At 52.2% G+C, this 27317-nt stretch overlaps 9 protein-coding genes across 9 annotated transcripts; 5 read left to right on the top strand and 4 right to left on the bottom strand.

The window, feature by feature from the left end:
* Positions 1 to 50: 50 nt before the first annotated feature.
* Positions 51 to 1628, top strand: J4E86_000737 (uncharacterized protein; the record flags this gene model as incomplete). The annotated part of the gene is made up of 1 exon (XM_051441310.1): positions 51 to 1628. One exon carries the CDS (start codon positions 51 to 53, stop codon positions 1626 to 1628), a length of 1578 nt encoding a protein of 525 aa, XP_051307481.1.
* Positions 1629 to 4452: 2824 nt separating this feature from the next.
* J4E86_000736 (uncharacterized protein) lies at positions 4453 to 5999 on the top strand (the record flags this gene model as incomplete). Its single annotated transcript, XM_051441309.1, has 4 exons — positions 4453 to 4741; positions 4790 to 4994; positions 5129 to 5353; positions 5414 to 5999. The coding sequence occupies 4 exons, from the start codon at positions 4453 to 4455 to the stop codon at positions 5997 to 5999; spliced, it is 1305 nt and encodes a 434-aa protein (XP_051307480.1).
* Positions 6000 to 6778: 779 nt separating this feature from the next.
* On the top strand, positions 6779 to 8674 carry J4E86_000735 (uncharacterized protein; the record flags this gene model as incomplete). Its single annotated transcript, XM_051441308.1, has 1 exon — positions 6779 to 8674. The coding sequence occupies one exon, from the start codon at positions 6779 to 6781 to the stop codon at positions 8672 to 8674; it is 1896 nt and encodes a 631-aa protein (XP_051307479.1).
* A 215-nt stretch (positions 8675 to 8889) lies between these two features.
* On the top strand, positions 8890 to 9800 carry J4E86_000734 (uncharacterized protein; the record flags this gene model as incomplete). The annotated part of the gene is made up of 2 exons (XM_051441307.1): positions 8890 to 9261; positions 9348 to 9800. The coding sequence occupies 2 exons, from the start codon at positions 8890 to 8892 to the stop codon at positions 9798 to 9800; spliced, it is 825 nt and encodes a 274-aa protein (XP_051307478.1).
* Positions 9801 to 10015: 215 nt separating this feature from the next.
* J4E86_000733 (uncharacterized protein) lies at positions 10016 to 10813 on the top strand (the record flags this gene model as incomplete). Its single annotated transcript, XM_051441306.1, has 3 exons — positions 10016 to 10083; positions 10130 to 10777; positions 10798 to 10813. 3 exons carry the CDS (start codon positions 10016 to 10018, stop codon positions 10811 to 10813), a joined length of 732 nt encoding a protein of 243 aa, XP_051307477.1.
* Positions 10814 to 11098: 285 nt separating this feature from the next.
* J4E86_000732 (uncharacterized protein) lies at positions 11099 to 12127 on the bottom strand (the record flags this gene model as incomplete). The annotated part of the gene is made up of 1 exon (XM_051441305.1): positions 11099 to 12127. One exon carries the CDS (start codon positions 12125 to 12127, stop codon positions 11099 to 11101), a length of 1029 nt encoding a protein of 342 aa, XP_051307476.1.
* A 653-nt stretch (positions 12128 to 12780) lies between these two features.
* Positions 12781 to 14906, bottom strand: J4E86_000731 (uncharacterized protein; the record flags this gene model as incomplete). Its single annotated transcript, XM_051441304.1, has 6 exons — positions 12781 to 13580; positions 13632 to 14096; positions 14148 to 14274; positions 14324 to 14585; positions 14634 to 14667; positions 14723 to 14906. The coding sequence occupies 6 exons, from the start codon at positions 14904 to 14906 to the stop codon at positions 12781 to 12783; spliced, it is 1872 nt and encodes a 623-aa protein (XP_051307475.1).
* Positions 14907 to 16175: 1269 nt separating this feature from the next.
* On the bottom strand, positions 16176 to 18312 carry J4E86_000730 (uncharacterized protein; the record flags this gene model as incomplete). Its single annotated transcript, XM_051441303.1, has 2 exons — positions 16176 to 16863; positions 16925 to 18312. 2 exons carry the CDS (start codon positions 18310 to 18312, stop codon positions 16176 to 16178), a joined length of 2076 nt encoding a protein of 691 aa, XP_051307474.1.
* Positions 18313 to 24743: 6431 nt separating this feature from the next.
* Positions 24744 to 27012, bottom strand: J4E86_000729 (uncharacterized protein; the record flags this gene model as incomplete). The annotated part of the gene is made up of 2 exons (XM_051441302.1): positions 24744 to 25310; positions 25363 to 27012. The coding sequence occupies 2 exons, from the start codon at positions 27010 to 27012 to the stop codon at positions 24744 to 24746; spliced, it is 2217 nt and encodes a 738-aa protein (XP_051307473.1).
* Positions 27013 to 27317: the final 305 nt, after the last annotated feature.

The following is a 27317-nucleotide window of genomic DNA, read 5'->3' as shown; positions in this document are numbered from 1 at the left end:
CCAAGGCAACCTCCTCTTCTCCTGCTCATCTGCCACTACTATTCATCAAGATGAGGTTCGTTCCCTTCGTTGCGCTTGCTGCGCCTGTCTTCGCACAGTACGATGCGAAGCCAAAGCCTTCTGCAAAGCCCGAGAAGCCTCAGAAGCCCCAGTTGCCCGGAAAGCCACACCCTCATGGGCCACCCAAGAAGTTTGTCTCTCGCAAGGACCTGATCAAGGATATCAAGCTCGAGGACCTTCTCGCAGGCTCCCAACAGCTTCAGACTTTCGCCGACGAGGCTGGTGGCAACCGTGCTTTCGGTAGCACTGGTCACAACGCTACCACTGAATGGCTGTACCAAACGCTCAAGGCGACTGGATATTACGATGTGTACAAGCAGCCATTCGTCGAGCTCTTCACCGCCGCGACCACCAAGCTCACTGTTGCTGGAGAAGAAATTGAGGCCGCTTACATGACCTTTGGTCCCTCTGGAGATGTTACCGCCAACGTTGTCAAGGTTAACAACCTCGGATGCGCTGTTGACGACTTCCCAGCCGGGGTTTCTGGCCAGATCGCGCTGATCTCTCGAGGCACATGTCCATTCGCTGACAAGGCCGCCAACGCCCAAACCGCCGGTGCAGTCGGTGCTATAATCTACAACACCGAGCCCAACACACCTCTTTCTGGTACCCTCGGTGGTGATGGCGACTACGCTCCCGTTGTTGGCATTACCAAGGAAGCCGGTGAGGGTATTGTAGCCAAGCTCGGCAACGGCACAGTTGAGGGAACCCTCTTCATTGATGCCATTCGCGAGAACCGCACCAACTACAACGTCATCGCCGAGACCAAGCAAGGTGACCACGACAACGTGCTCATGCTCGGTGGTCACACCGACTCCGTCTTTGCCGGCCCCGGTATTAACGACGACGGATCTGGTACCATTGGTACGCTCATGACCGGTCTTGCTCTTACCAAGTACAAGATCAAGAACGCCGTCCGTCTCGGATTCTGGGGTGCAGAGGAGTTCGGCAAGCTGGGCTCCTTCTACTACATGAAGACCATCAACGGTACCTTCGGTGGTAACGCAACTGAGGCCAACAAGATCCGCGCCTACCTCAACTTCGATATGATCGCATCGCCCAACTACGTCCTCGGTATCTACGACGGTGACGGCAGTGCGTTCAACTTCTCCGGCGCCGCTGGATCTGACACTATTGAAAAGGACTTTGAGGAGTTCTACGAGGAGCGTGGCCTTGCCCACGTACCTTCTCTCTTCACTCTCCGCTCTGATTACGCTGCTTTCCTCGAGAACGGTATTCCTTCAGGTGGTCTGTTTACCGGTGCTGAGGTGCTGAAGACTGAGGAGGAGGCACAACTTTTCGGTGGTGAGGCTGGTGCTCCGCTCGACGCCTGCTACCACCAGGCTTGCGATGACATCGACAACCTGGCCCTCGACGCTTACCTACTCAACACCCAGAGCATTGCCAACTCGGTTGCCAAGTACGCCCTAAGCTTCGAAGGTATTCCAAGGGCCAACATGACGCTCCGCAAGCGTGGCGCCGAGAGGAGCAGACTCATGTCGAGATTCGATGATGGTGGACATGCTCATCATGGCCAGACATGCGGTGCTGGAAAGCACACTATCTAAATGTTGTATTAGTATAGATTTGGGTGGATGGTTGATGTTGTTGATGATACCAATGATGCGATGATGCTGTAGAAGTAGAAAAGCCAATGTAACAAAACATTTCAAACATTACCGTGTGCTGTTGCTTTCCGATGTAAATGCTTGCACTGCACAGTCTCACGACCGATCGACACCGTTAAGCGCTCTTAGTACCTCAAGTGTCGGCTTCGATAGTCAGGAGCTCTTTATTCGGCCTTCAGCTCGAGATCGAAGGTGTCACACCGTTTGACTCAGCATACCACGTACCCTTCTCCTGTACTTAGTTGGAAGCAGAAATCACCATCCAATCTCCACCTCTTCCTCTCCATAAACCTAGCACTGTCCTCAAACGCATATTCCGTCTGAACCAGTCCTCCACCCTGACACTTACGAAAACAACACATCCGCAGTTTGAACAAGCATACCAAGCATCTCGCGTATGCATCAAAGTCTCGCCAGAACAGAAGCAGAATAGAACGTAGGGCTTCGCGGGGCGGAGACATGAGGTAGAGCGGAAAGCGCACACCTTGATGGCGACGGAGTGGACGCTATGCCATTTTGCTGTTCCCAAGGCGCGGAATATCTTGAGTACCGGAGACTGGATGTACAGTACGCCATCTTGAGATGATTTGGAATGAACAGGGCGGTGTGGGCTCAGGATCGTGATGTAGATGTTGGGCTGCGCGGTGGGAGGAGTAGTTCACGTGCGTGTTATCTACTGTGTGCCTACTTGGGCAGCTGTTCGGGCAGTGAAGAACCCGCAGCTTGGCTTCTGGGCGTCGCTAAATATGTTGATCATGAACTCGGCGATGCAGTCGAACTCTCGTTGGCGTGTCATGCAGACTAGACTACCGTGGCTTGCGCTCATGATTACTCTTTGGTTCGGGCATCACAGGAATACGACAGGGCGTGTACGTCACCAACACCGATGTTAGGTACCTGCATTTGGCTGACCGGATTTTGTGGCTTTCGAAACAGAGTTAGTGGCGTATATAGTGTTGAGCCAGTGGTGGGCGCACGGTAAGGCTATTGTCTAGATAGAGTCGTGGCGGGGCGCGTTCTGTCTGGAAGAGGAACCATCATCGGAGCGTTCGCTGCTGCGTCAAATCGCAAGCTGGTCTCGCCACGATTCGAATTGTTCCCAAATCCGTAGCCTATGACGATGCGACATCAATCAGTAATTGTTTGAGTTGTCACAGTGGGTGCAAACCGGTCGGGGCTGTTGATCTCGAAACGCTGGGTCGTAATGATCGCCTGGACCCGCATACTAACGCATGTCGCAAATCCCCCCGACTTCTTCGACGATCAGCGACAAGGCCTTTGACATGTACCATCCTGTTCCCGTCTCATTAAAAACAGGATATCGACTCCGCACATCGTGTTGCTCGTGACGGTGCACATCTGAATTTTCGCTCGGAGGCACTTCCCCGGCCTTGCTCAAGTGGCAATCTCGTCTAGCCCACTCGGTGCACGTTTCATCCGCAGCCATGTTCCTTGCGACCGCAGCCTGCCAATCCTCCGACGTTCATCCAAAGTCGGCGACCCTGCTAGGGGGCGCCCAGGCGCCGTTGCTAAAGCTGACCGCGTCGAGGTCGAATGGGCCTGAATTAATATCCAAGTAGCCCAGGACAAGGCACGACACACGTGTGCACGGCACGCAAGACCATGGCAGGCGGCGCGTCCGCACCGACACTAGTTTGGCGAACCGCCGTGTGTTAAACCGAACTTATGGAAAATGAGGAGACGATGAAGTCCGGATCGTTGGGTCTGCATTAACCATGACAGGTGCAGCTTCACGGATGCAACGGAGGCCCACAACTGTATAGGAAGGCAGTACTCGAGGCTTCAATCGCATCACCTAGTGAAGCAAAAGGTGCGCTGGCCGTAGCAGCTGGCAGTATAAGGGTTAAACACCACGTACCCCTAGCAATAGTTCTCATGCGATGCAGTCTATTGCAAGTTTGCCTGAGTCCATCAAAAGCGTCGCCGGAGAGCAAATCACATCACGCGGAAGAGTCGCCATACCTACCGGTAAGCCAGCAGCTGCTAGCACCTCAACACCTGGGCATCGTCGTGAGCGCGGTAAATCCCTTCGACGCCACTAGGAAACTTGACAGGCATCAGACCTGGACAGCTTGGAAACAGCACCAACTTTGCCGCCGCGCGTGTCAGAACAGCTCTCTGGATCTTGCACTCTTCACCGCCATACTTCACGTTGCCAGATATGGACTACCAGTCCATGAATAACATATCACAGTTAAGGTACTGCTCCCCGTGGTTCTCCAGTTGTTCAAATGCATGTGTGCATCGCCTGGAGGATGCGCAATAATCGTGCACCACCCCGCAAAAGGGATGCCCTTCCCTGTCAAGCGAGCATTAGCGTTCCAGCAGGATAGATCCCGTTCCGTATGCAGGTCGGACCATTAAGATCCAGCAGCACTGCTGTTACAGGATTAGTGGCACGATTCACGAAAGGATCGCTCGTTTGCCTTCCGGATATCCACCCAAGCTTGACGCCCAACGAATGGGATCTGTCCTTCTCGAACACAGGGCTGATACGCCACTTTCTGTCGAACTCTATTTTGACTCGAGGGTCTGTCAAGTGTTCGCTTCATCTCCTGAAAACCCCCCTAGCTGCCGTTATGGATCAGTCGGTCTGGACAAAGAATGTGAAGGGTCTTCGCTTGTGTCATAACGGCTCACTCTCGACCGGTCGCACATAGTATACAACACCACGGTCGCTAAGTTTACGACGTTTGTTATCAGGCCACCATCGTTCCACACATCTTTTCCACGCTGGCTCAGCATGAGTAACGAATACCATGATGATCCTTCGTTCCAACCATGGGGCCCATTCATCTCAGATAGCTACAAGAATGAGCCCATCACGAGAGCAGACATCATCATAGCCTCCGTTGTGTGGGGACTGACATTACTCAATGTCATACTTGCCCTGTGGCTCATTGTCAAGCAAACAAGAGGATCGCGGTCACCGCTCAGGAGCGTCTACGTCTGGATGATATGGCTGGAACTTATTGTCTCGTTTACCATGGGCCTTGAGAGCTTTTTACACTTGCTCAAGTACATCAAACCAAGTAGGTAGTGACGACGTAGAGCTTTTGAGATCATGCTAACCACCACAGGCTTCGCTTTTTACTTCACCATCTTGTTCTGGTGGTGTATCCAGGTTCAGCTGCTTTTGCAGATCATCATTAACCGTATCCGTGTCATCGTGCCTGATCGACGGCGTTCGAGATGGATCATGATTAGTACTGCGGTGTTCGTCACTGTTATTAACATCAGTGTCTTCAATGTCTGGATACCAGCGCGGTTACAGATTAACTCGAAGTAAGTTACTTTCCTGGTAGCATACACCGGTGGTTGTCGCAATGGGCTGGGTTCGCCTGACTGGTTCGTGGTGGAACGACATTTGCGAGACGCTATGCCCACTCGTACCAAGTATTAGACTGACGATCTGACAGATACCACCTCATCAACGAGTACTGGGACCGGATTGAAAAGGGTCTCTACCTCCTCGCCGACGCGGCGTTGAACTGGTATTTCCTAAAGACTGTGAAGGAGAACTTGATCAACAACGGTCTCACAAAGTACAACAAGCTCGTTCGTTTCAACCAGCAAATCGTCATGGTATCACTTCTTATGGACGTCATGATCATCGCCGCTATGTCGATACCGAATTCCTTTGTGTAAGTGTTACTCGTCAACAGAAGCCAACCCTTGACCTTTACTAACTCACCCTCTTCCAGATACATACAATTCCATCCTCTCGCCTACCTAGTAAAACTCAACATCGAAATGACAATGGCCAACCTCATCAAACGCATCGCAATCTCGACATCACGCAAGACAGGCATGGCATCCATTGCACACGAGTTCAAGTCCTCGTCCAACCAATCCACCACCGGCCACCGCACCGTCGGCACAAACCCGCACAAATCACGGGGTTCGATCCACGAGCTCGCCAGCTTTGCTTCCTACACTGTCGATACAAAAGCAAATGCCGAGCAAGACGGGCAGCGTGTCATTAGCTTCGCCCCGACAGGGAACCAAATCAAGGAGACGAGGGAGGTCATCGTGCATACCGAGCCGAACCCATTTTACGAGCGGAGAGGTTCGGAAGTGGAGATTACAGCAGGACATGGAAGGAGACAGTCTCACGGTGTTGTCATTGAAGAGAGGGGACTAGGCAGGCAAAAGAGTCTAGAGAGTATAACAGAGGGGAATGAGAGTATGAGGAGTGGGTCTGTACCCAAGCGAATGATAGAGGATAGCGATGATGAGGCAGCGCTTGTGCAGCAAAAGACTTGGGGATGGCCGAGGCGGCCGAGCTGAACGCGCGAGCGCTGTTGAAATGTCAAACTGTTTTGTGCTTATTTAGCGTGGGTTTGGTAAAATAGACATTGTTTCCGCACTTTAGATGTGCGATAGAACGATAATTATAGACTTTGTAGAGTTGAATATACCAAATCAACCGTTGGTCCGAAGAAGGAGCGAGACACGTAAGAGTACACAGCTGTGGTACCGTACCTAAGTACAACTTAACATGACGTGGCGCTGAAATGCACGACTGTCATCTCTGTCGGAATGCGCCATCGGGGTAATGGAAGAGGCTGTAGGCATCTATTGTGTCAGTTCAGTCTCATGAGTTGAGCGAAAGCAGATGCGGATGCCGTGGACTTGGCTAGATCTGTAGGTAAGCTCGCGATACACGTGACAGCACCACGTGTCGCGGCCTGGACTGGACGATGCTCGAGCAGAAATGTTTCTCGAGCGGAGACTATCCGCACATCGGAGTTCGCTGCGATGGAAAGTTGCGGGTAGAAGGGGGATTCTCACGTTGGTTCCCCGGAGCGACGCCACGATCTTCCCCGCACTTCCTAGCGAGGAAGGTTTGCCGACCAGGTACACCACGGTGGCTTGGCATGCTACACGCGTATACGGATTACACCAAGATGGTAATCCGTTCACTCAGCTGATGACATGTCGTGACCCTTTTAACCGTGTTCAAAAGATTGTGTTTGTGCTGTAGTTGTCAGCTATTCTTCATCTTTGTTGCACATTACTGTCTGCTCACTCAATTCCTTACCTACGTCATCCAGCAAGCCACAAACATGGGAGTCGGCGACACTTCAATTCGCTCCAGCGAGCGTCCTGAGGCTGGCAGTGTCAACATACCAGTCGGTTTATGGCCAACGTCGTCGAAAAACGAGTCCGTCGATGCACACAAGGTCGCCAATGAGGTGATTACACGGTTCAACGATGCACTCGCGAAAAAAGATCATGCGGCTATCGCCGACCTCTTCTCCAAAGACAACAGTTACTGGAGAGATCACCTAGCGTTGAGTTGGGATCTCAGGACGTCGAAGGGTAGTGCAGACATCAAGAAGTACCTGGATTCCAGCAAAGTGCAAATGGAAAAGATTGAAGTGGACAAGAGCTCAGACTACCGCGCGCCAAAGTTGGGAGCGATCGATGTTCTAGGCGATATCACTGGTATCAACTTCTTTGTAACTTTCGAGACGAGCCTCGGGCGTGGCGAGGGTGTCATGAACCTAGCCGAAGACAATGGACAATGGAAGGTGTTCACGCTGTACACCTTGCTGAAGGAACTTAAAGGTCATGAAGAGCCATTGGGTCACCGAAGGACAAAGGGTGTGAAGCACGGAGGAGACCCGAATAGGAAGACGTGGAAGGAGACGCGTGATGCAGAGAAAGAGGAGATTGACCCGACAGTGTTGATCCTTGGAGCCGGGCAAGGCGGGCTTACAGTCGCTGCGCGTCTACGGATGCTCAACGTCCCCGCCTTGATCGTCGACCAAAACGAGAGGGTTGGTGACAACTGGCGCAAGCGATATCGGCAACTGGTACTCCACGACCCAGTATGGTACGACCACATGCCTTACGTGCCCTTCCCAGCACATTGGCCAGTCTTTACTCCTAAGGACAAGCTGGCGGAGTTCTTCGAGGCGTACGTGAACCTACTGGAGCTCAACGTATGGACTTCGACAAGCCTCAAATCAACATCGTGGGATGAGAGTAAGAAGCAGTGGACCGTGACTGTCGAACGCCGGAAACCCGATGGGAGCACTCAGACACGCACATTACATCCGAAGCACATTGTCCAGGCGACAGGCCACTCCGGCGAGAAGAACTTTCCCCAGATCAAGGGTATGCAAGACTTCAAAGGCGACCGCCTGTGCCACAGCTCCGAGCACCCAGGCGCGAATCCCGAGTCGAAGGGCAAGAAGGCTGTGGTAGTAGGATGCTGCAATTCAGGTCATGATATCGCGCAAGACTTCTTTGAGAAGGGATACGACATCACCATTGTACAGCGCAGTACAACATGCGTTGTCTCTTCCGAGGCTATCACCGACATCGGCAACAAGGGTTTGTACGATCAAGACGCACCGCCTGTCGACGACGCCGACCTGACTTTCTGGAGTCTGCCAAGTGAGCTTCTGAAAGCACAGCAGATCAAAGTCACCAAGATCCAAGCCGACCACGACAAGAAAATGCACGACGGTCTTCGCGCGGCTGGCTTCGGTCTTGACAGTGGACCGATGGATTCAGGCCTTCTTATCAAGTACTTCCAGCGCGGCGGCGGCTACTATATCGATGTCGGCGCGTCCCAGCTCATCATCGATGGCAAGATCAAGGTTAAGCAAGGCCAGGAGATTGCGCAGATCTTGCCAAACGGTATCGAGTTCGCAGATGGTGATAAGCTAGAAGCTGATGAGATCGTGTTTGCAACTGGTTACCAGAACATGCGCACGCAGGCACGAAAGATCTTCGGCGATGAAGTCGCGGACCGCGTCAGCGATGTATGGGGCTTCAACGATGAGGGCGAGTTCAGGACGATGTGGCAGAAGAGCGGTCATCCTGGTCTGTGGTTCATGGGTGGCAATTTGGCACTGTCGCGATTCTACAGTAGGGTACTGGCGTTGCAGATCAAGGCTGCCGAAGAAGGCATGATAGAAGATGGCGAAGGCGCGAAGGCGCGACTGTAGTGATAAGTAGCTGCCGTAGATTCAAGAAAGGGGCCGCGGCCGTTCAACGCACCTCCCTCAAGCTTCCTCCGAGTTTTGCCAGTTTCGGATTTAGCGCGGGGCATGTCTCCACTCGCGCCGTCTCAAAATGCACAAGCTTCAATCCTTCAACATCATCTGATCCTAATCCATACTTCGTCATACGTGCACTTTAACCCAAGTTTTCTTCCAACACCATGATTTCGAAACCCCAAGTCATCCTCGTCGTCGGCGGAACGTCCGGAATCGGATACGCCACCACGCTTTCCATACTTTCGTCACCTTACCTACCATTGAACGCGAAAGTAATTGCGTTTGGGCTTATAGATTCGACCATCAAGCTTGAGTTCACGAAGCAGCAGAGAGAACGTCTCAGAATAGTCGAAGGCGATGTCACAGTGGAAGAAGATCGCGAGCTAGCGGTCCAGACGTGTTTCGATCACTTTGGAGGTCTCGATACTTTGGTGTACTGTGCAGGTGTTATTACGCCAATCCAAAAATTGGAAACGGTCGACATCCAAGCGGTAAAGAGAAGTTTTGACATTAATGTTTTTGGCGCGATGAGTATGGTATGTACTACCTGGACATACTACACTGCTCATTCCTACTGCTACATGATCTAATGTGACGCCCTTCATACGCTAATAGTTCTCAGGTTCAACTTACGCTCCCAAAGCTCCGTGCGTCACGGATAGCGCATCCTCATAACGCTGGCCGTGGCAAAGTCATAATCCTCTCTTCGGCCTGCGATGACACAGTATCCTACCATGGATGGATGCCTTATAGCACTACCAAAGCCGCGTTAACCCGGTTTATCTCTTGTCTCGCACACGAAGAGCCACTGCTTAGTGTACAGGGCGTATATCCGAAGTTAACACGAACCAAGATGATCGATGGACTAGTCGAAGGGAAGTATCGGGGCGTTATGGCGGACCACGAGATCGAGAGGTTCAGGATTTGGGATGAGATGGGTGATGAGATGGTGGAACCCCCTGAGCTCTGTGGAGAGGCTGTCGCTAAATTGGCGTTGGGATTGTTCGAGGGCGGGAAGAGCGGAGAAACATTGTATTACGACGAGCATGTTCCGCGCAAGATTGCGGGGACATAAACAGTGGGAGTAAGGTGTGGAATACATGAAGACATATGAAGATACTACTTTCTCTGGCCAGTTTATTGCTTTCACGTTGTCAGCCATTTGATCTGAGCGTGAAGTATTCACTCTGGCCGGTCCTAAACCCCACCACTCTAGTACAAACTGTGAACATTACACTGAGTTGAACACCCGATACCAGGCTTTCTTCATCACACCAGGCACAGTCAAATATGGCAGAAGATCAACTTGTGTCTGCACCACGCAGCGCGATTATGAGCGACGGTATTGCGGACGCTGAGTGAGCAGTCCTTTGGATTTGATCTCAACTCACTAACATGATACAGTCTCGATGACTTCTTCAAGAGCATTCGTTCCCGCCTTCCTCCAGAGCTACGCTTGATCATCTATGACGAGCTTCTCACTGAAGATATGATGCACGACATGGCTAGCTGCGCGAGTCCTACCGCTTACGCCTATCCGCTCAACCACAGCATGTTCATGTACAAATCAACCCCTCGTTTCCTCAACCCGCGGATCTTGGATAGCTCTTTCGCGACCGAGATAGTCAAGGCGTTCTATGGCAAGTATACTGGTTTTGAAATCAAGCATCCGCTACGTATCGCGACTCTTCTCCAACGAGATTTCTTCAAACTCGGATATCACGTCAAACTCGCCAACTCTGTCCTCCGCGGTCTCACAGTCGACGGCTGCTTGCTTCCCCATAATAAGCACTTCATCAATGTCAAGCTGCTTCCCACCCAATTTGCACCGCTATTCCACGCGCAGCAGCGCCTGGCTACTGGTTTCCATCTCACCATTCGTCTATGGACCGACAATAGTTCGCTCTACACTGCAAAGGCGCACAACGCCCAAGGCCTGGCTCTACGTCGCACTCTGCAGGCTCTCAAGCCAGTTTTCGCAAAGCTGATCGCAAAGGAGCCCACGGCTACTCATAGCGTCGTTTTAGAGGTTGCCCACACGCACAAAATCACGTTAGACATGGCACTGGCAGAGAGATCGTCGAGTAGCCTGGCTAATGAAATCTATAACTGGTGTTGTAAGTTGCTAGACACATATTCTTTACGCATGTAGAACGCGCTAACAACGCATAGTTTGAAGACCGACACATACTTTCCACAACAGTATAAAAGTTTATCCGATAGGTGCGGAAGTGCACGAGTGAGTAGAGAATGGAACAAGCAGATATGAGATTAATGTAAAGGACTGAGGCATTAATGATGAACGCGCATATATCAAGAAGTACAGCGGTTGGGTATCTAGAATCAGACTGATGACGTTCCTCATCAGCTCAGTCAAGACTGACGACCTACTCTGTCATCCTCAGTGACCTTCACGATCACAGCCCCAATACCCGGCCCTTTACCCCAAACACGATGCGCTTCCGGAACTTCTTCCAACGCCCACATCTTCCTGATTGGCACCCGAATAGCTCCGCTCTCCAACATTTTGAAAAGGGCCACTAACTCCGGCTTGAACGTCTTTTGATCGCGATCAATGTAGTAGAAACTCGTCCGGTAAGGGCAAAAGGGAACCATGCCTCTCGCGAGTAGCTTTATAACTTGAGGTGGCTGACTACGAGGTTTTCCACCGGTGAGCAGGTCGAAGTTACCACCATAACCCACAAGAAGACCTCCCTTCGCCAGGATGTTCCAGCTTTCGTCCCAAGACTCGAAGCCAAGAGCATCGTATATGATGTCTGCGCCGCCCACGTCCTTCATAGCCTGCATCCAGTTCTTGTCGGAGTAGACGAAGGGCATTGCACCCGCTTCGCGGATAGCTGCGTGATTGACGACCGATGCTGTCCCATAGACTTCCGCACCTTGCATCTTGCAAAGGGTGAGGACGGCAAAACCGACACTGCCGCTGATACCGTGGATGAAGACGCGCTGGCCAGCGGAGATCTTAGCGGCGCGGTAGGCTAGCCCGTAGGCCGTGTTCCAATCTAAGACCAAGGCAACTGCCTGCTGCAGATCGAGTCCTTCTGGCACGCTAACGAGATGTTTCTCGGGTTGGTTGCATAGTTCGGCTTCCGCATCGTATTTTGTGAGACAAGCGACGAGGTCTCCAGCCCGGTATTTCGTGCAAGTCGATCCATTTTGGTGCACGCGGCCGATAAGCGCATAGCCCGGCGTCAATGGTGCTTTCCTTTGCATTGGGTAGGCACCTTGTCGCATGGATATATCTGCACCGCCCATGCTGGCGTAGAGCACTTTGATTTGGACTTCGTTGGGGGAAGGCGCGGGGATGGGGGCTGTGACAACCGACACGTTCTCAGGGCCGCCGAACTCTGAGATCAGGACTTTGCGAATGGGTGTAGACATATTTTGTTTTGAGTTGAAATCTGGTCAGCGGTTTTGTGTGTCGTCCTATCTGGGGTGCAATCGATGGTGTTCGAAGCGCAACGTTGGTGGAAGCTGGAATGATGGGCCCTGATGACTGCTGTTGCGCGCACTCTTATGCCCATCGAGCCTGGCAGTACAACAAAACTTGCGACGCCCATCGAGGCGGAGTATGGGCTGATGCGCTCTCATCCTCACTGTGAAAATGGGATGCGGAGAGTTCGTGGCTTCGAGATGGAGGCCTGACGCTGAGTGCGGAGAGACTGGTGGTCTCCTCGGGGAGATAATCTGCCCGTCCCACTGAAGAGGTTAGTGGCTTACTCTTTTAGAAGCTAGCCTCAGTCACTGACGGGGGATGATTGCCCAGGCGGGATCTATCCACCTTAAGAAAGGCTTTCAGCTCAGACTGCCGCCTGGGAGCTTATGCACGTCATCATCGAATTTGGAGTAATGCGCGCCAGTCGTAGATCCAATATGTGGGACGCGCTCTCACACCTTAGAGAAGACATTGTGCGAGCTCAAGTTCAGTGCATCGTCATCCTCACAAAAACAGCTCACCCTCAAACGAAGTATGGTATTCGGATATCGTCAGAATTGACATTGCTTTGATCCTATCTCTTCAACACCCCTTTCTTTCATACCTTATACTTTCCCTTCGCAGCTTCCTTGATGATGTCTGCTGCCTTCTCCGCCGTCGCATACACAGTGGTCATGATGTGAGAAGCTGGGAGAATCGGCATGACACTGGCATCAATGACCCGCAGGCCGTTAACACCATAGACCTTCAGTTCTTGGTCCACGACACCGCCATCTTCCCTAGCACCCATCTTGCAACTGCCAGCGGGGTGGTACAGCGTCGATGCGGTGCTGCGAATGAAAGCATCGATGTCCGCAGAGGCGGTAACATTGTTGCCTGGAACAGCCTCGAACGGATTGAGCGAAGCAATAGATGGTGTAGCAACGAATTTGCGAGCCCAGTGTACACCTTCGCGCAGGAGTGCTGTGTCGACTTCGTTACGGAGGAAACCTACATCTGCGACTGGGCGATCGAACATGCTGGATGAGTTCGCCTTTACGCTTCCACGCGAGTACGGATGCTGAAGTCCGAGCACCACGACGCCGTCGGCCCAGATGATCTCCATCGTCGCGGAATCATTGGCTTGGAGCTTCTTGTTGAGAGAAGCAAACTGTGCCTCATAGCCTCGTGCGACTTCAGCGGGGGTATCAGCCGGGAGAGAGGCAGATGATCCACCTGCGACTGCTTGAGCCAAGATAGATTGCGTGGCGTTGGAATAGGTTTGAAGTGGCAGGAAGAGAAGGAAGTCACCGGTCGGGGAGGTTAGTGGGCCAGACTTCTCATTATCGTACTGCTCACGAGCTTGAGCTGCGAAAGTGGTATTTGATGCCAGGGTGTTGGTCAAAAGGGTAGTGTTGACTGTGTCAATGTCAGTGATTCCTCAGCTAAGCCATACAATCGCATACTTACGGACGTTCACTACGGCAACGGAAAGATGGTCATGCAGGTTGTACCCGACGGCGGGAAGATCAACGACGGTGGTCACATTGATGAATTCGAGCAGGGAGGCTCCGCCAATTCCAGAAACCTGCAACAATTGTGGCGTGTGCAACGATCCAGCAGCGAGGATGACTTCTCGCTTGGCCTTGGTTTGTTGACTCTCAGCATCTGCAGAAGTCGAGAACTCAACACCAGTAGCCTTGACCGTATTCGTCTCATTGCAGCTTTCCGTAAGGACGCGCGTCACAAGACGGCCAGTGAGAAGATGATAGTTTGGACGCGGTTCGGCAGATGCATAGTAGGCTTCTTCCGCGGAGGAACGTGTCCAGTTCATTGGGACCATGTTGTGTGGGCAGAAATAGCCACCGAACGCATTCCCAGTCGCCTGGTCATTGATAGAGATTTCCAGTTCCTGAGTAGCTTGTACGAGGTTTTCTGAAATAGTCATCAGTATCTTGCCGTATGAGAATGGTGCGTCAAACTCACTAGTCGTTGGCCAGAAGAAAGGAGAGTAGGTTACTTCCATGTATCCTTCGTCGCCATGGTATTCGGGGTTGACCTGAATGTCGTATTCGGCTTGGATCTCAGCAGTTGGTGGTGTGAATTTCTCGTTCTTGACACTGGTTAGAAAATATCAAAAAAAACTGTCGAAAAGAACAAACCTTTTTGAAGTACTTCAGGAAGGTCTCGAAGTTCCAACCTTCGTTTCCCAGAGTCTCCCACCCATCGTAATCAGATTGTGAGCCACGATCGAACACCATGCGGTTCAGCTTTGTCGACCCGCCCACGACCTTGCCTTGTGGAATAGAAACAACGCGGCCGTCTAGTGCTTGGTCCGGAGCATACGAAGTGTTCCAGTCATACTTCGTTCCTACAGCACCGCCTGCAAGACCTGGAATGGTGACGTAGTCCTCGTTCTGGTCGCTGGAGACAAATCAGCAACTTGATGGGCGTGGTGTTCATGAGACTTACAGATCGCCGGCCTCGATAACGAGTACGGTCACATCTATAACAGGACGACGTTAGTGTTTTCCGTAAACCAGGATACTGTATGAGCTTACCCTTATCCTCGGAAAGTCGATTGGCAACGGTAAGACCCGACGCGCCGGCGCCTACGATGACATAGTCGTATTCCGGAAGCAGGTCCTCTGCTCTCGAAACGAGCTTTGCATTGGAGAGTGGATGTGCGAAAAGACCAGTCGCAGAAAGAGCGACAGTCGCTCCGAGACTCAAAAGAGAAGGCATGATCACAGCGTACAACAGCAATTGTGTCTGTCGTCCTCACAGAAGAGTACTTGGGTATATGTACCTAAAGAAAGTCGAGGTAACCGTAATAACACCGGCGGTCGGGCCGCCCGCATCTGCCGATGTTCAACACCAAGGGCCCAGCCGAGACCAGTCCATGATATTCGTCAACATATAGCGCATGGCGCGTTGGCGAGTTTCCGATTTATAATGGTTCGGCGGCTTTTATCCTGTGTACGCGATAGTTTTCAGGCCAAAGCAGATTAGCGGAGGCGGAGTCTGACGCCAGTAGATCCTCCGACCTTATCCGGGGAGTGAGCCGTGTTGGCGTTTTCCCGGGGCCGCTGGCTGTGTGCACGGTGTGGCTTGAAGGATCGGCATGATAAAGCCGGTAATTGGTTCGCTGCATCGGTTCGGTGCTTCGCTGGAAGCGGGCTGTGTTCAGTGGCTTGAGGGCGATTATGTCGTGCCTTGTATGAGGGCGATTATCGGCCCTGCCCAATATCTGCGGCATCTTGCTGTCGTGTTGCGGCACAGTTGAGTGTATATCACGTGTTTTCTGCGGTAGTGGACCTCGGCCCGGGCGGGTCTCGCCCAGGTGGGCTTGCTTGCAGCTTGCGCGTAGGCTACACGAAAACATCCGATGCAGATGCGCAATACAACCACCCCAATTTTGAAATACGAAGTCTCAGCCTGTATGAGACTGCCGATGCGATATGGGAAACCGAGCGATGTAAGGTTTGTTTCGCGTTAAGGTTTGGAGATGGATGTCAAGTTACGGGAGGCCTTTCGAGAGTAGCGCCCCTACACACGGGGTGCACTACTAGGTACTCAGGTGGCTATGTCATCGCCGTCGCCCAAGGACTAGACTAATGTTTGATGGCATCCATGTCCACTACGCAATCGTCATATTCGAACTCGGAGTTGCGTCGCGAGCGACCTTGGGTGGCCCTAGTTCGAAACGAATTCAGATTGATAGATAATCATCTAGCCAAAAGAAAGGCTTGCATGGTAGGTGTGCTCACTCACTTTCGTGTCCGCTGTAGCGCACTGTAAATCAATGTGATCTCAGTATTGACTGAATACCCTACGAGACTTATCTGCAGAGGTGAAGAACAACCCTAAAGACCAAAAGCACGAGACAGCAGGCATGTTCACGAAATGATTGAACGGTCGGTACCTCCTACCTGGCGAGATCAACGTGACTGCTCACACAACAGTGTACTCGGAATGGCGACATCGCCCTCAACAAACTTGGCCGACTTCAATCTAGATAGGAAGCGAAGTGTCGGTGTCGGTGGCTGTCGACCACATACTCCTAGTTTCGTCTTGGTCTGCCCTCCTCCCGGCTTCATCATCATCTGCCCCACTATCCATCATACCGAGTGCTTTCTGCCTCAAGTTCAGCACGACCATGAGATGCTCTGCACTCAGTCTTTCCTTTTTCCTGGCCGCCAAGATCTTTGCAGTCTTGATCGCGCTCTTGATCTGACGGCCATTGAAGTTGAGCTTTGCCAGTTTCTCCAGTTCAGCTTCTCCGACATCCACATCCTGCGCATCGATAGTAGCCAGGAAGTTGCGCCAGACTTGAAGGCGATCACTTTCTCCGAGCGAGCTGTAGCTCAGCGTGATATCGATCCGAGATTCGAAAGCCGTGTCGATACTGCGCATCCGATTCGTGGTCAGAATCATGATGCCTTTGTAGTATTCGAGTAGGCGAAGGAAGACTGAAACGAGCTCGTTGCGTTGAAGATTGTTCACAGTGCGCGCCTCCATGAACACATCAGCTTCGTCGAGAAGCAGGACAGCACCGAAATGTCCACACAGATTCAGCGCGTTCTCCAAACTATCCTCAACGGCACGCGCCGTCATTCCCAGATCACCAGCCCCGAGCTTATAGAGGGGGCGACGTAGGTGCTCAGAGACGGTCTCTGCGGTGAGTGTTTTACCCACGCCTCTGTTTATTGGTGTCTAAAGTCAATAAGTGTCTCACAGACCGTGCGCACTGGGCTACTTACGGAGGGCCACAAAGCAGCATAATCATGCCTTGGCCTTTGCCGACGACGAAGTCATCGAAGGGCTTCCCTTGCTTGAACTGATCGCGGTCTACCAGAGCCAAGACCAGATCCTTCTCGTCCTGATCGAGGACTAAGCTGTCGAAAGCATGCTCAGCCCAAGGTATTTCGTGGATCTTAGTCACATCTAGTCTCTCCCACTTCTTCTTCTCAATGTCAAAACACTTGACATAGTGCACAGCGAGAAGGCATTCGTCATTGGTCATTGGTGAAAGATCGAGTTCGATTGGCGATCCCGGGGTGTTTGGTACACTGGCGGAGTAACGCTCCATGGATTGAGCCCACGTTAGCTGGCCTATCTCAGACAGTTTAGCGTATTCCGGAAACGGGATCGCGGGCTGGTATTTGTGGTATGCTCGTGCGTCAATAACCATCCGTTCGTTTACACGTTCTTCGTGTTGGTCGGTAAAGGCTTTGAAGAAATGGCCGCGTAGTGCTTCGAACCGGCGGCCTCGTTTGATGAGTCTTTCGCGGATAATCTTTTGATCAGGAAGATCTTCGAGAGGTGATACATCCAACGCAGTCAATGCTCGTAAGCCCTGATACTGGAACACGTGTTTCGGTTGAGCAAGAAGACCGCATCGCCTTCCATCCCAGTCAACCACATCGACGCCTATCGACCAGAACATCTTTGGCGTTGGGGGAGGCATGCACGTAAGGTTACAATATCGAACAATCCCAACCGAGTCTGTCTTGTGATCCAGAACCATCATGGCGGGAATAAGAACCAAGTTCAGGTCCTGGAACGCAACATGCCCGGTTGTCTTTACATCGCGGATCTTATCGAAAGACTCTTTGAGGAGGGGCTCGAGGACGTCCTGCAGTAGCTCTAGATGTTGCTCGGTCTCCGACTCTGGTTCGACATTATCCTTGAAGCTAAGCATCGCTTCCCATCGATGAATGAACGGAAGAAATGGCGGTGCAAACGACTTCATTTCATGCTGTGTCAAGCCTGGGTAACCTTCGAGTATCTTTTCTAGTGCAGCGTGAAGAAGCGTGCTGTTGATTCGTAGTTCATGGATTTTCCATTCATCCAGGACCTCATCAAAACGATGGTAGACGTTTACCGCGAAAGCTTCCCGTGCTTTCTTCGTCCGAAGTTTGTCTCCTGTAGCACCGTATACCGGCGGCTTCTCATCCACCCAGTGGTATCTGTTCGGATCCTCATCGGTTGGGACGCGGTATATGTCTCGGTAGTCGCAGCGCCTGCCCGTCTCGACGGCCTCCGTCAGGTCGTCTGCGGCGGGCAGCTGTTCACCTGGAAGGTACGCATGCGGAGCGAACCCAGGTGGCGGACCCAAGCTTGGATCCCAAGGGCCTTGATACATCATCTAAAGTGGATTAGTGGGTCACTGGGAGTTCAAGATGCAGCGGTGGTGTCTAACCATCTGTTGGTTCGGCACAGGCCTTGCCCCGCGTGGTGTACGTCGCGATCGTTGGCTACTGACATCGTGTTGCGGTGGGATGGGAGGATAGCCGCACATCTTCTCAGTAGACGAATGTGCAAAGAAGTGAACGTTTGGATGCTCCAGCAAGGCTGAGCGTGGACAGGGGAGATCACGGTCGAGGAATCGCAAGTTCACAGTGGTGAATACTGTCGGAACCAGATGACAATGCTGAAGTAGTGATTCGAGTTGTAGAACCCGTCAAGCTTATGTCCTGAGCAGAGTCTGACGAGAGTGTCGCCGGATATATGACTACTAGTTGATGGATGCCTGATGAGACCGGTGAACCTCAGGCTACACAACAGCCTCCCATACAATTGGCTAGAGACCGTAAGCAATGCCCCGCACCTCAACAAGATTTCAACAGGGCAATAAGAAGGCAACAAGATAAGGTGATACGAGGGTCGCGCGTGAGTGGATTAAAGCACCTGATCGTACACTGCATCTGAGGTATGCCCAACTCCACCACTGCCGCTTGTGTCACTAGAGCCAGCACTAGCTCCCTCATTGAAGCCGCTGCCGTCAGTGCCCACACACTCAGAAGAGCTGTGGCTCCTAGGCGGAACACTCTCAGTTTTTCCACTCCCACTATCATCCTTTGTGGAACTTGTAGAGCTCGGATGTACGCTGCCTACGGAATCGTTGTTTCCGAAGCGCGTAGACTCGTGATGCGCAGAGGACGCAGAGTCGTGTTGGATCAAATCTGGCCTCTCGTCGTATCCTGTGCCATAATGCTGATGATGATCGATCTGAGCGAGAGGACCAAAGAGCAAGGCCCGAATCGCAGGATCGGTCACATCCTGGACCCTGGGTGTATTCAAACCACGCGATCGGTATTTCGGCGGAAGAGGGATAGCAGTGTCTATTGGTTGCACAGGCTCGATGCTGGCGACTGGATTCAACTTGATGAGACGAAAGGGCGGCTTCTTAGGAGTCGATAAGCCCGCGGTGGCTTGCGAGGTTTCGTTGCCGACTGCCTGCGGTTCGCGTACTCGCCGATTGCGCAGTGCGGAGAACTAATGACCGTCAGTGTATTGCAGTAGCCATTCGGTTTGATACTATACTATACAACACATTGTCGCTAAAGTCCACTGGGCGTTGGTGTAAGCTGGAAGCACACCAACAGTTGACGCGAAGTGAGGATACCGAAAGAGACTGATCGAAAGCGTAGAACAAACAGCAAGCGGATTAGCCGGCTACGTTACGCATACATTGCCATACTTGCAGCAATGTCATGGCCTCGTTCCTGGCTCGTGATACTTGAGGAGCCGAAGCACAGCCTATCCGAGGTACCGTAGCTCCGCATGCCTGATACGGAACGATCACGACATTGGGAAATCGTAAAGTTTGGCTCTTTCGAGATGCCCAGGTGGTGTCGAGGTCGAACGTGTCCTTGTGGAGCGCACATGTTGCTGTGTCGCACAACACCTCATGACTTGATTTGGGACAGCATGTCTTCCTCCGATTCTTCAAGGTAGTACATGAGAGGCCGGAGCGGGATTGCGGGTTGGACTGGTGAAATTCCGGAGGGACTCAGGAGGTGCGTCCGCAACCTTGGGATTACCCCGCGACGACGCGTCAGTACGATCAAGTATAGACTTCCGAGCGTACCCAACCACACGCTCCTACACTCTGCGTTACGACGATGTCCGTGATGATAGGTGGCTTGATGGTGGGATGTATCGAGGTGTTGAATGTGTTGGTCGCAGGAGACACGCCCAACCATTAGCAAGAGCGGCCAGCGCTTCGCGCTTGCGCTAGGCCAGCATCATCATCGCTCGCACATTGACTCTGCTGCACCACTCTTTCACGACACACTGTGAGATCCCATGCCACTGTTTCACGTAGGGCCGAATCCTGCGATAACAATTCAAGATTTCTCGACGCCTACATCACGCAGCGATGCGAACCATGAGCAGATCTCCGAGAATATGACATCATCGCATTCTGGCCTGCCACATTGAATACGAAGCGCAAGGGCTGTCGGATGGTCAACCCAAGTCTAGTATGAACTCCTATACTGAGCGAAAAGAAAAACAATACCAGATGAAGCGCCGTAACATTCATCGCTCGAGTTACTTTGCTATTCGCACTGTAGGTGAAGAGCCACTTACAGTGACCGAGCGGTATACAGCTGGGCCTTTCTCCTGGCGTATCAATGCCAGAAAATTGCGCATCTAGGGATGGTCAGCGCCTATAATCTGAGACACAGAGCATCACATCTTGCCACAGACTGCCACGTCGACGGCACGTGACCAACTCGACCCTTGTGCAAATCACTTCACCGCTCCACTCAGTAAACAAGGTACCATGGCAGGATACGAGAGCGGATTGACAGCATGCGATAAGTCATAGCTGACAGTTGGAGATCTATTTACGCATAATATAACTGTCATGTGCAAGTCCATTCACTCATCAAAAAAAGTTTCGCGATTTATAACTCAGGGTCTGGCTGCATCCTGTTGAACGACCCCACGGACCCCTGCATACCTCAATCCACGGCACCACTTAAGCTCGATACTGGGCTACTACGTCATACCTCTTTGCAATCGCGAAGTTTGCCATGTGCTACCACAACTATTCCCAGCATAATGGGTAAGTCCTTGTGGTTCGCGGTGCTTTTTGGGGGGAGCAGTTATTGTGGAAGTTAGCTTATCTGACGACTGAGTTTGTAGTTGCGGCCATATTGGCGAATCGCATACGCAACCATGGACGCTGTGCGACACAGCGATTCAGAATCTGAACGCGCTCCGAGGGCCTAACTCCCCACCAATCTCCTCGCCCACAGCAAACTATGCATCACCACCAAAGCGCAGCTCATCCACGCGACGCTTCTTTTCGCTGAGCGGACAGCTTTCGAGGTCTTCCACTAATGCGTCGACGAATTCGCGTCGCGCCGTTTCGGGCCCGTCAGGCACGACAACGCCCCGAACCTCAGACTCAAGCTCGGGGTCCTACAACTATACCATGGCGCTGGATTACAGCACCTTGCCAGACCATCAGCTCGCAGCTGTGAAATGTGCAAACCCTATTAAGCGCACGCATGTTAGTAGGGACATGGTGGTCTGCAAAGATTGCGCACGCGAGATAGGCCATATGCGCAACATGATTCAGCGATACGACAAGACCGGTAGCATACGTGGCACCGCCGCGTTTGAGAAGTTCTTGAAGTGGGAGGGAGAAGGCGGAGGAGAAAGGGAGGGCGACTTGACCGTGCCAGTGGACGATGACAACGATGGTGGGTCGTTTGGGGCTAGACAAGCTATTATCATGGGCCATCCAGAGAGTGTCATGAACGCTGAGGGGCCGAGGGGCTTGGGGACGCTCGAACGCGAGGGAGGATATGACTATCGGTATTGAACAACGAAATGTGTGTTGAAAGAGTCGGAGTGAGGGGAAGCGGCATGTAACGAAGACGTCTTTAGGTTTTGTGGATAGCACGGATAGCACTTACGCAACCTTTACATCGCTCCAAGCTCAATGTGGTCCGGCCCCTCCCGCAGCTTACCACTAGCGTGTGATGACATGCAAGTATGAATTCATATATGAAGTCTCCTGTCCATACTGCAACAACGGGACCACAATGAGCGCTGATCCCTGCGAGCTGTGATCCATGGATAGATCATACGACAATCGAACGACGGGTCGGCCGCGACGGTCTGGTTGTTCCGCGGTTGCCATATGCATACATACACAAGACCCACGCAGACTATTTCCGTTAACGGACCCATGCATGCCAATTCCCGAAATCATGCAAGAGCTGCAATGCTTATGTCAGACTTACACTGATCCACTGCTCTTCGTACGTTCTGATTAGCTCGGTGGTAACCTCCTCCATCGCCTCCCTGTTGTCTATCTTCAAGACAGATACTGTACAATGCACGCACCCAAAGATTGCGCATTACCATTTGCTTACAAGGAAACGGAGTTGCGCATCACTAGAGGCCACTACTTCGGCGCCTTCCGCCGTCTGCGCCACCTGCCTCCAACACGACGCATCGAAGCTTCCACTTTCGGAAGCAGCGTGATGATAGACGGCGACTATGTAAGTTTGAAGCGAGTCCTAAGTCACGAAAATGCAGCTGGATAGCACTACTGGCTTAGAAACTATGTCTCAGCTGTCTGGACTTCGCACAAGCACCTGGATAGGAAGTCTCCGAATAGGAAGCCCCAACGCAGATGTGATACAAGAGTGAACATGATGATCACTTCCAAGACTGTGTCGCATCGTGATTTAGAAATCTGTCACTTTAAGGCTCGGTAAGTTTTGCCGACGGTGCTCCACTACTGGCTGCATTGATCTGCAGTACAGTCCTAACGTAATCCTGGCCGAACGATTCTTTGCGACTCAACTGTCAAGTACTTTGAGGCTCGACGGGGAGTTCCGATACGCTGTGTGACCTGCACCGTTTGATATCCAAGACAGTCCAGAAGCGCTTTAGGTACCTAGATAGAGGCTCCGCGGAGCCGTGTGGCCTCTGCACTAGGCGGGCACCAGCATGATGTACCCGCACCTTCGCTTCGCACTTCCTGGTCGACTCGAGATCTCGATGCGATCTTCCTTTTCAGGCGGTGATAGTGGAGGTCGCCTCTCGTTTCTCGGTTTTGCCGTCCGCTACGAACGACGCTGTTGCCTGCTATGTTCGGAAAACAATGGGGCGGTGTCATCTTATCACCGTTCCAGGTTTCTACATGAAAGTACGGTGCTTACTTCCGCGATGCGTAGTGATGAAATCGCGACAAAAGCAAAGCATTGGTTCGGCCTTGTGTCCGCAGTCTTCGATAGACGTCCTGTTCGGTTACTCAAAACAGACATGATGTTACGTATCTTCGCAGGCCTTGCTACTTCTCATCGCGCTATGGAATTGTATTGGCTCGGTCCTACGACCGCAGTCTTCAACGGATATGCCCCGAAGTTACTCGAAGAAGACATCGTAGAGCCATCTCCCTCCGTGGAAGCAGGACTCACGGCTCGAAAGCGCATTGGCTCGGTGGTATGACCGCAGTCTTCGACATCTTCCAGAGTTACCAGAAAGAGTAGACAGAGAGTCAGTTCTTCTCCGCGGTATCGAAAGCGTCATTGTCATACATGTTGAGGCGAGTAAGGCGGGTGGATACTATATAACATGAGTAGAATACTTGCGATTTGGTCGCTCAACAATTATGTTTGAGAGAGGATATAACGTTCACGCTGAGACGCGAAGTCACGGACGCATGATTGTTAAGTTCGTTATACATGCGAACGAACCACGGCACTTCGTGTTCATGAGGTCGAAGGAGCATGGAAGCGCTTTCACGATAATCATGCGCAGCACGCTTCTCTTCACAATCCCACCTCGCAATCACGTTAAAGTGGAGAAAGCATCAATCAAGCCTTTGGCGTGCTACCTTCTCATTGAGCCGATCTAAAGATGCGTCATCTCCTACTTCTCTCCATCATAATAACCCCTTCTCCTCGATATCAATCACGTAATTTGTCACGGCCTAGTCTTGGCTTTTGAGAATTCTAGAACAGATCGCTCTGCTATTGTGCGAGAATTCAATCCGGATAGCGCCAACAACACGCCGGTCAACATGTGCATCGAAATCAACACTCGGTACCGCCACTGCGCCCACGCCACCCTTCTCCGCTGGGACTACTGCGCCATCCTCACACCCCGTGAACGTCAACCCGCCACCGGCCGCTCCTGTCGAAGGTATAAACTGCGCTATAAAGAAAGCACCGACAACAGCGGCTGTTTCGACTGCGCGTTGTCTGAAGTCGCTGGATGGAGCGCGGCAACGTCGCCAACAGTGTCAGGCTTTCCGGAGAGATCACCCACCGTATCGAGTTTCTTGAGCGCTGGTGAAGGGAGCGTGAGGGCGATTTGGTCGCCGCCATTTTCTCCGACGTTTATGGAAAAGTCGCCAAGTTTCTCGACGTTTGGTAGTGGGACAGGATTGTTGGGTGGCAAGAGGGATAGGCGGAGTAAGGAGAGCGAGGTCAGTGTCATCGCGAGTGACGAGCCGGGGACTCCAGGGGCGCCGAAGAAGGACTGGCGGGCAAGTGGCGAAAGTAAGGAGAGCCAAGAAGAAGAGCACCACGGTGACGAAGCGAGTGGGCGTGGGTTGAAAGGCTGGTTCAAGAAGAAGTTCAAGGCGAGAGAAGGGTACAACGGGGCGTTGGGATTTCAGATGATGGACGCATAGTTGGCATCAGCTGGCGAAATATGTTGGTGACTTATGAGGATGACGTGTAGATTATCAAGTACCTGGATGGATACATTGGCGAATGGAATTTCGAAAGTCAACAAAAATACAGTGAGTACCTCCAGGCCCTACCAGAGTTTTGTTTCGAATCGCTCTCTCAACCTCTCGTAGTTCTTCACATCGCCCACACTCGGCCTGACCGTCTTCGCCGCCTCGATGAGATCCAGCTCTTCGACGACCTCGCTGTGTCTTCGCAGTGCGTGTTGTCCAGCCTTGCGCAACAGACTCTCTAGATCAGCACCCGAAAAGTTGTTGCATACGTCTTGGCGACCGATTTCGGCGAGCTCGTCGCTGAGAACGCCGCGTTGCCGAATGAGCGCCTTCAGGATATCCACACGCTCTTCTGGCTTGGGCAATTCGACGTAAAGTAGGGTCTCCAAGCGCCCGGGTCGGAGCATTGCCTCGTCTATCATCTCGGGCCGGTTGGTAGCAGCGATGAGATATATGCCTTCGCGCATGGACAGGCCGTCGAGCTCTGTGAGCAGTGTGTTCACAACGCGGGCGGAAGCTTCGTGGAGCTCGGTGGAGCGTTTCGGAACGAGGGCGTCCAGCTCATCAAAGAAGATGACACACGGTACGGAAGAGCGGGCGCGCATGAACACCTGGCGTAGGGCCCTTTCGGACTCTCCAACGTACTGGAACTTGTTAGTATGCGGAATGTCTTTTGAAGGCCATTTTGTAACGTACCTTGTTCAGAAGCTCCGGTCCCTTAACGCTGATGAAGTTTGCTTTGGACTCTGCTGCTACCGCCTTGGCTAGAAGCGTCTTACCGCAACCGGGTGGCCCCCATAGTAGCACACCAGTAGGAGCTGAGATACCAAATTTGGCGAACTTTGCAGGATCTTTGATAGGTTCGCAAATAGCCATTTCGAGCTCTTCGCGAACACCTGCCAGCGCTCCGACGTCTCGCCATGTAGTATCAGGCACAGTGGCAAAGCCTTCTCGCTTTGATGATGGGGTGATAGTAGGAAGTACGGCCTCAAAAGCTTCCATCGAGATTACGGTATCTTCGAAACCCTCAGGCCGTGGAGCTTCCGTATCCTTGACGCGGGTAATCAGGCGCCGAATAGATTGGTACACCCGACTATCCGCGTTGAGCGAAAGACCGCCGTCAATGTCCATTGTAGTCTCTGCGTCGGCCGCTTGCTTCTCGAGTGCTCGTCGATACTGATCCATAGACCATGTACCTGCTTTGCTAACCAGATCCTTCAAATCGGCACCGACGAATCCAGCTGTCCGTTTCGCTAGTACACCAAAGTCGACGTTCTCCGCGAGCTTTGGTTCGCGCGTCAGAGCTTGCAGTATAGACCGTCGCATAAGCTCGTTGGGTACACCCATGTTGATTTCGGTATCAAATCGGCCTCCTCGACGTAAGGCTGGATCAAGACTGTCAGGGCGGTTGGTAGCGGCGAGGACGATAACAGGCTTGCCATTGTTGCCTTCCATAGCTAGGCTGTCCATAGATATGAGAAGCTGAGCGACTATTCTCTTCTCCATTTGACTCTGTGCACTGTCACGCTTAGGCGCAATGACGTCGATTTCGTCGATGAAGATCAGACATGGTGCAACCTCCTTGGCCTTCTCGAAGTGTTCCCGTACCTGCTTCTCGGATTCTCCAGACATGCCTGACACGACGGATGGGCCCAGAATCTCGATAAAGGGGACACCTATTTCGGCAGCGAAGGCTCGACTTATGACTGTCTTACCGCATCCAGGTGGTCCATGGAGGAGTATACCGCGTGGTATTGGGATCTTACGGTTGGCGTATTCTTGTGGGCAGAGAAGCGGGAGTACCAGATGCTCTTTGAGTTGCGTCATGACCTTCTCAACACCCCCTATATCTTCAAGTGTAACACCTGTAGGAGCCGCAGTGTCGATCTTGTTCTCCTGAGCCCCTGCCTTCTTCTGCCTCTTGGTCTCCCTCTCTTCTTTCGACTTTCCACTGTCCCGCTTCTTGCTCTTCTCACTCTTTTCCGCATTTGCAGCAGGCGGAATCGCCCATTGATTGACAATTTGCTTGTTCATCCAATCGCTTGATCGATCCTTCTTCTCCTTCGGCTCGTCCATGGTGAAGTCTCCTTCAAGTTCGGCCATTTCGTCTTCGTCATCGGATTCTTCGTCTTCGCGGATAACGTCAATTACGCGGTCAATGGAGTCCTCGATCTGCTTCTTAGGCCGCCTCTTCAAGCTGGAGTTTGATCGCTGTATGTAGTCGTATACCGTAGATAACCGGAGCTTCAGCGCCGACTCACCCTTTTCGTCCAGGTATTTACGGACTACTTGGTACACCTCCTTATCGAGGCCAGCCTGAAGAGATGGCCGACCTTTTGAGACCATGGCGACCACGATGGTAGGACTTGAGTCAGAAAATAGGTATAGACTTCGATGTATTCGCCTGGCGTAGTTGGAGTGCTGGACCTTTCTAAGCACCCGACAATGGATAAGGCTCGAAAACTCCTGGATCCGTACAGCCAGTGAGGCCTGATACTGATACAATGGTGACTGGGCTGCGACACGAGACTTGCACGGTGAATTGGTATGCAACGGTAATGTTGCGCGTGGCTGTCGCATCACCAAAAAAGTTCGCGACGGCTATCGATAAGGAAGAGTAGCGCCGAGCTTAGCTTAGCTCTAGCCCGCAT

Source organism: Alternaria arbusti (genome assembly GCF_024043155.1).
Source record: "Alternaria arbusti strain BMP 1465 chromosome Unknown scaffold_1, whole genome shotgun sequence".
Taxonomy (NCBI): domain Eukaryota; kingdom Fungi; phylum Ascomycota; class Dothideomycetes; order Pleosporales; family Pleosporaceae; genus Alternaria; species Alternaria arbusti.
Note: the sequence above shows the minus strand (reverse complement) of the source record. Positions and strands in the feature narration are given on the sequence as shown.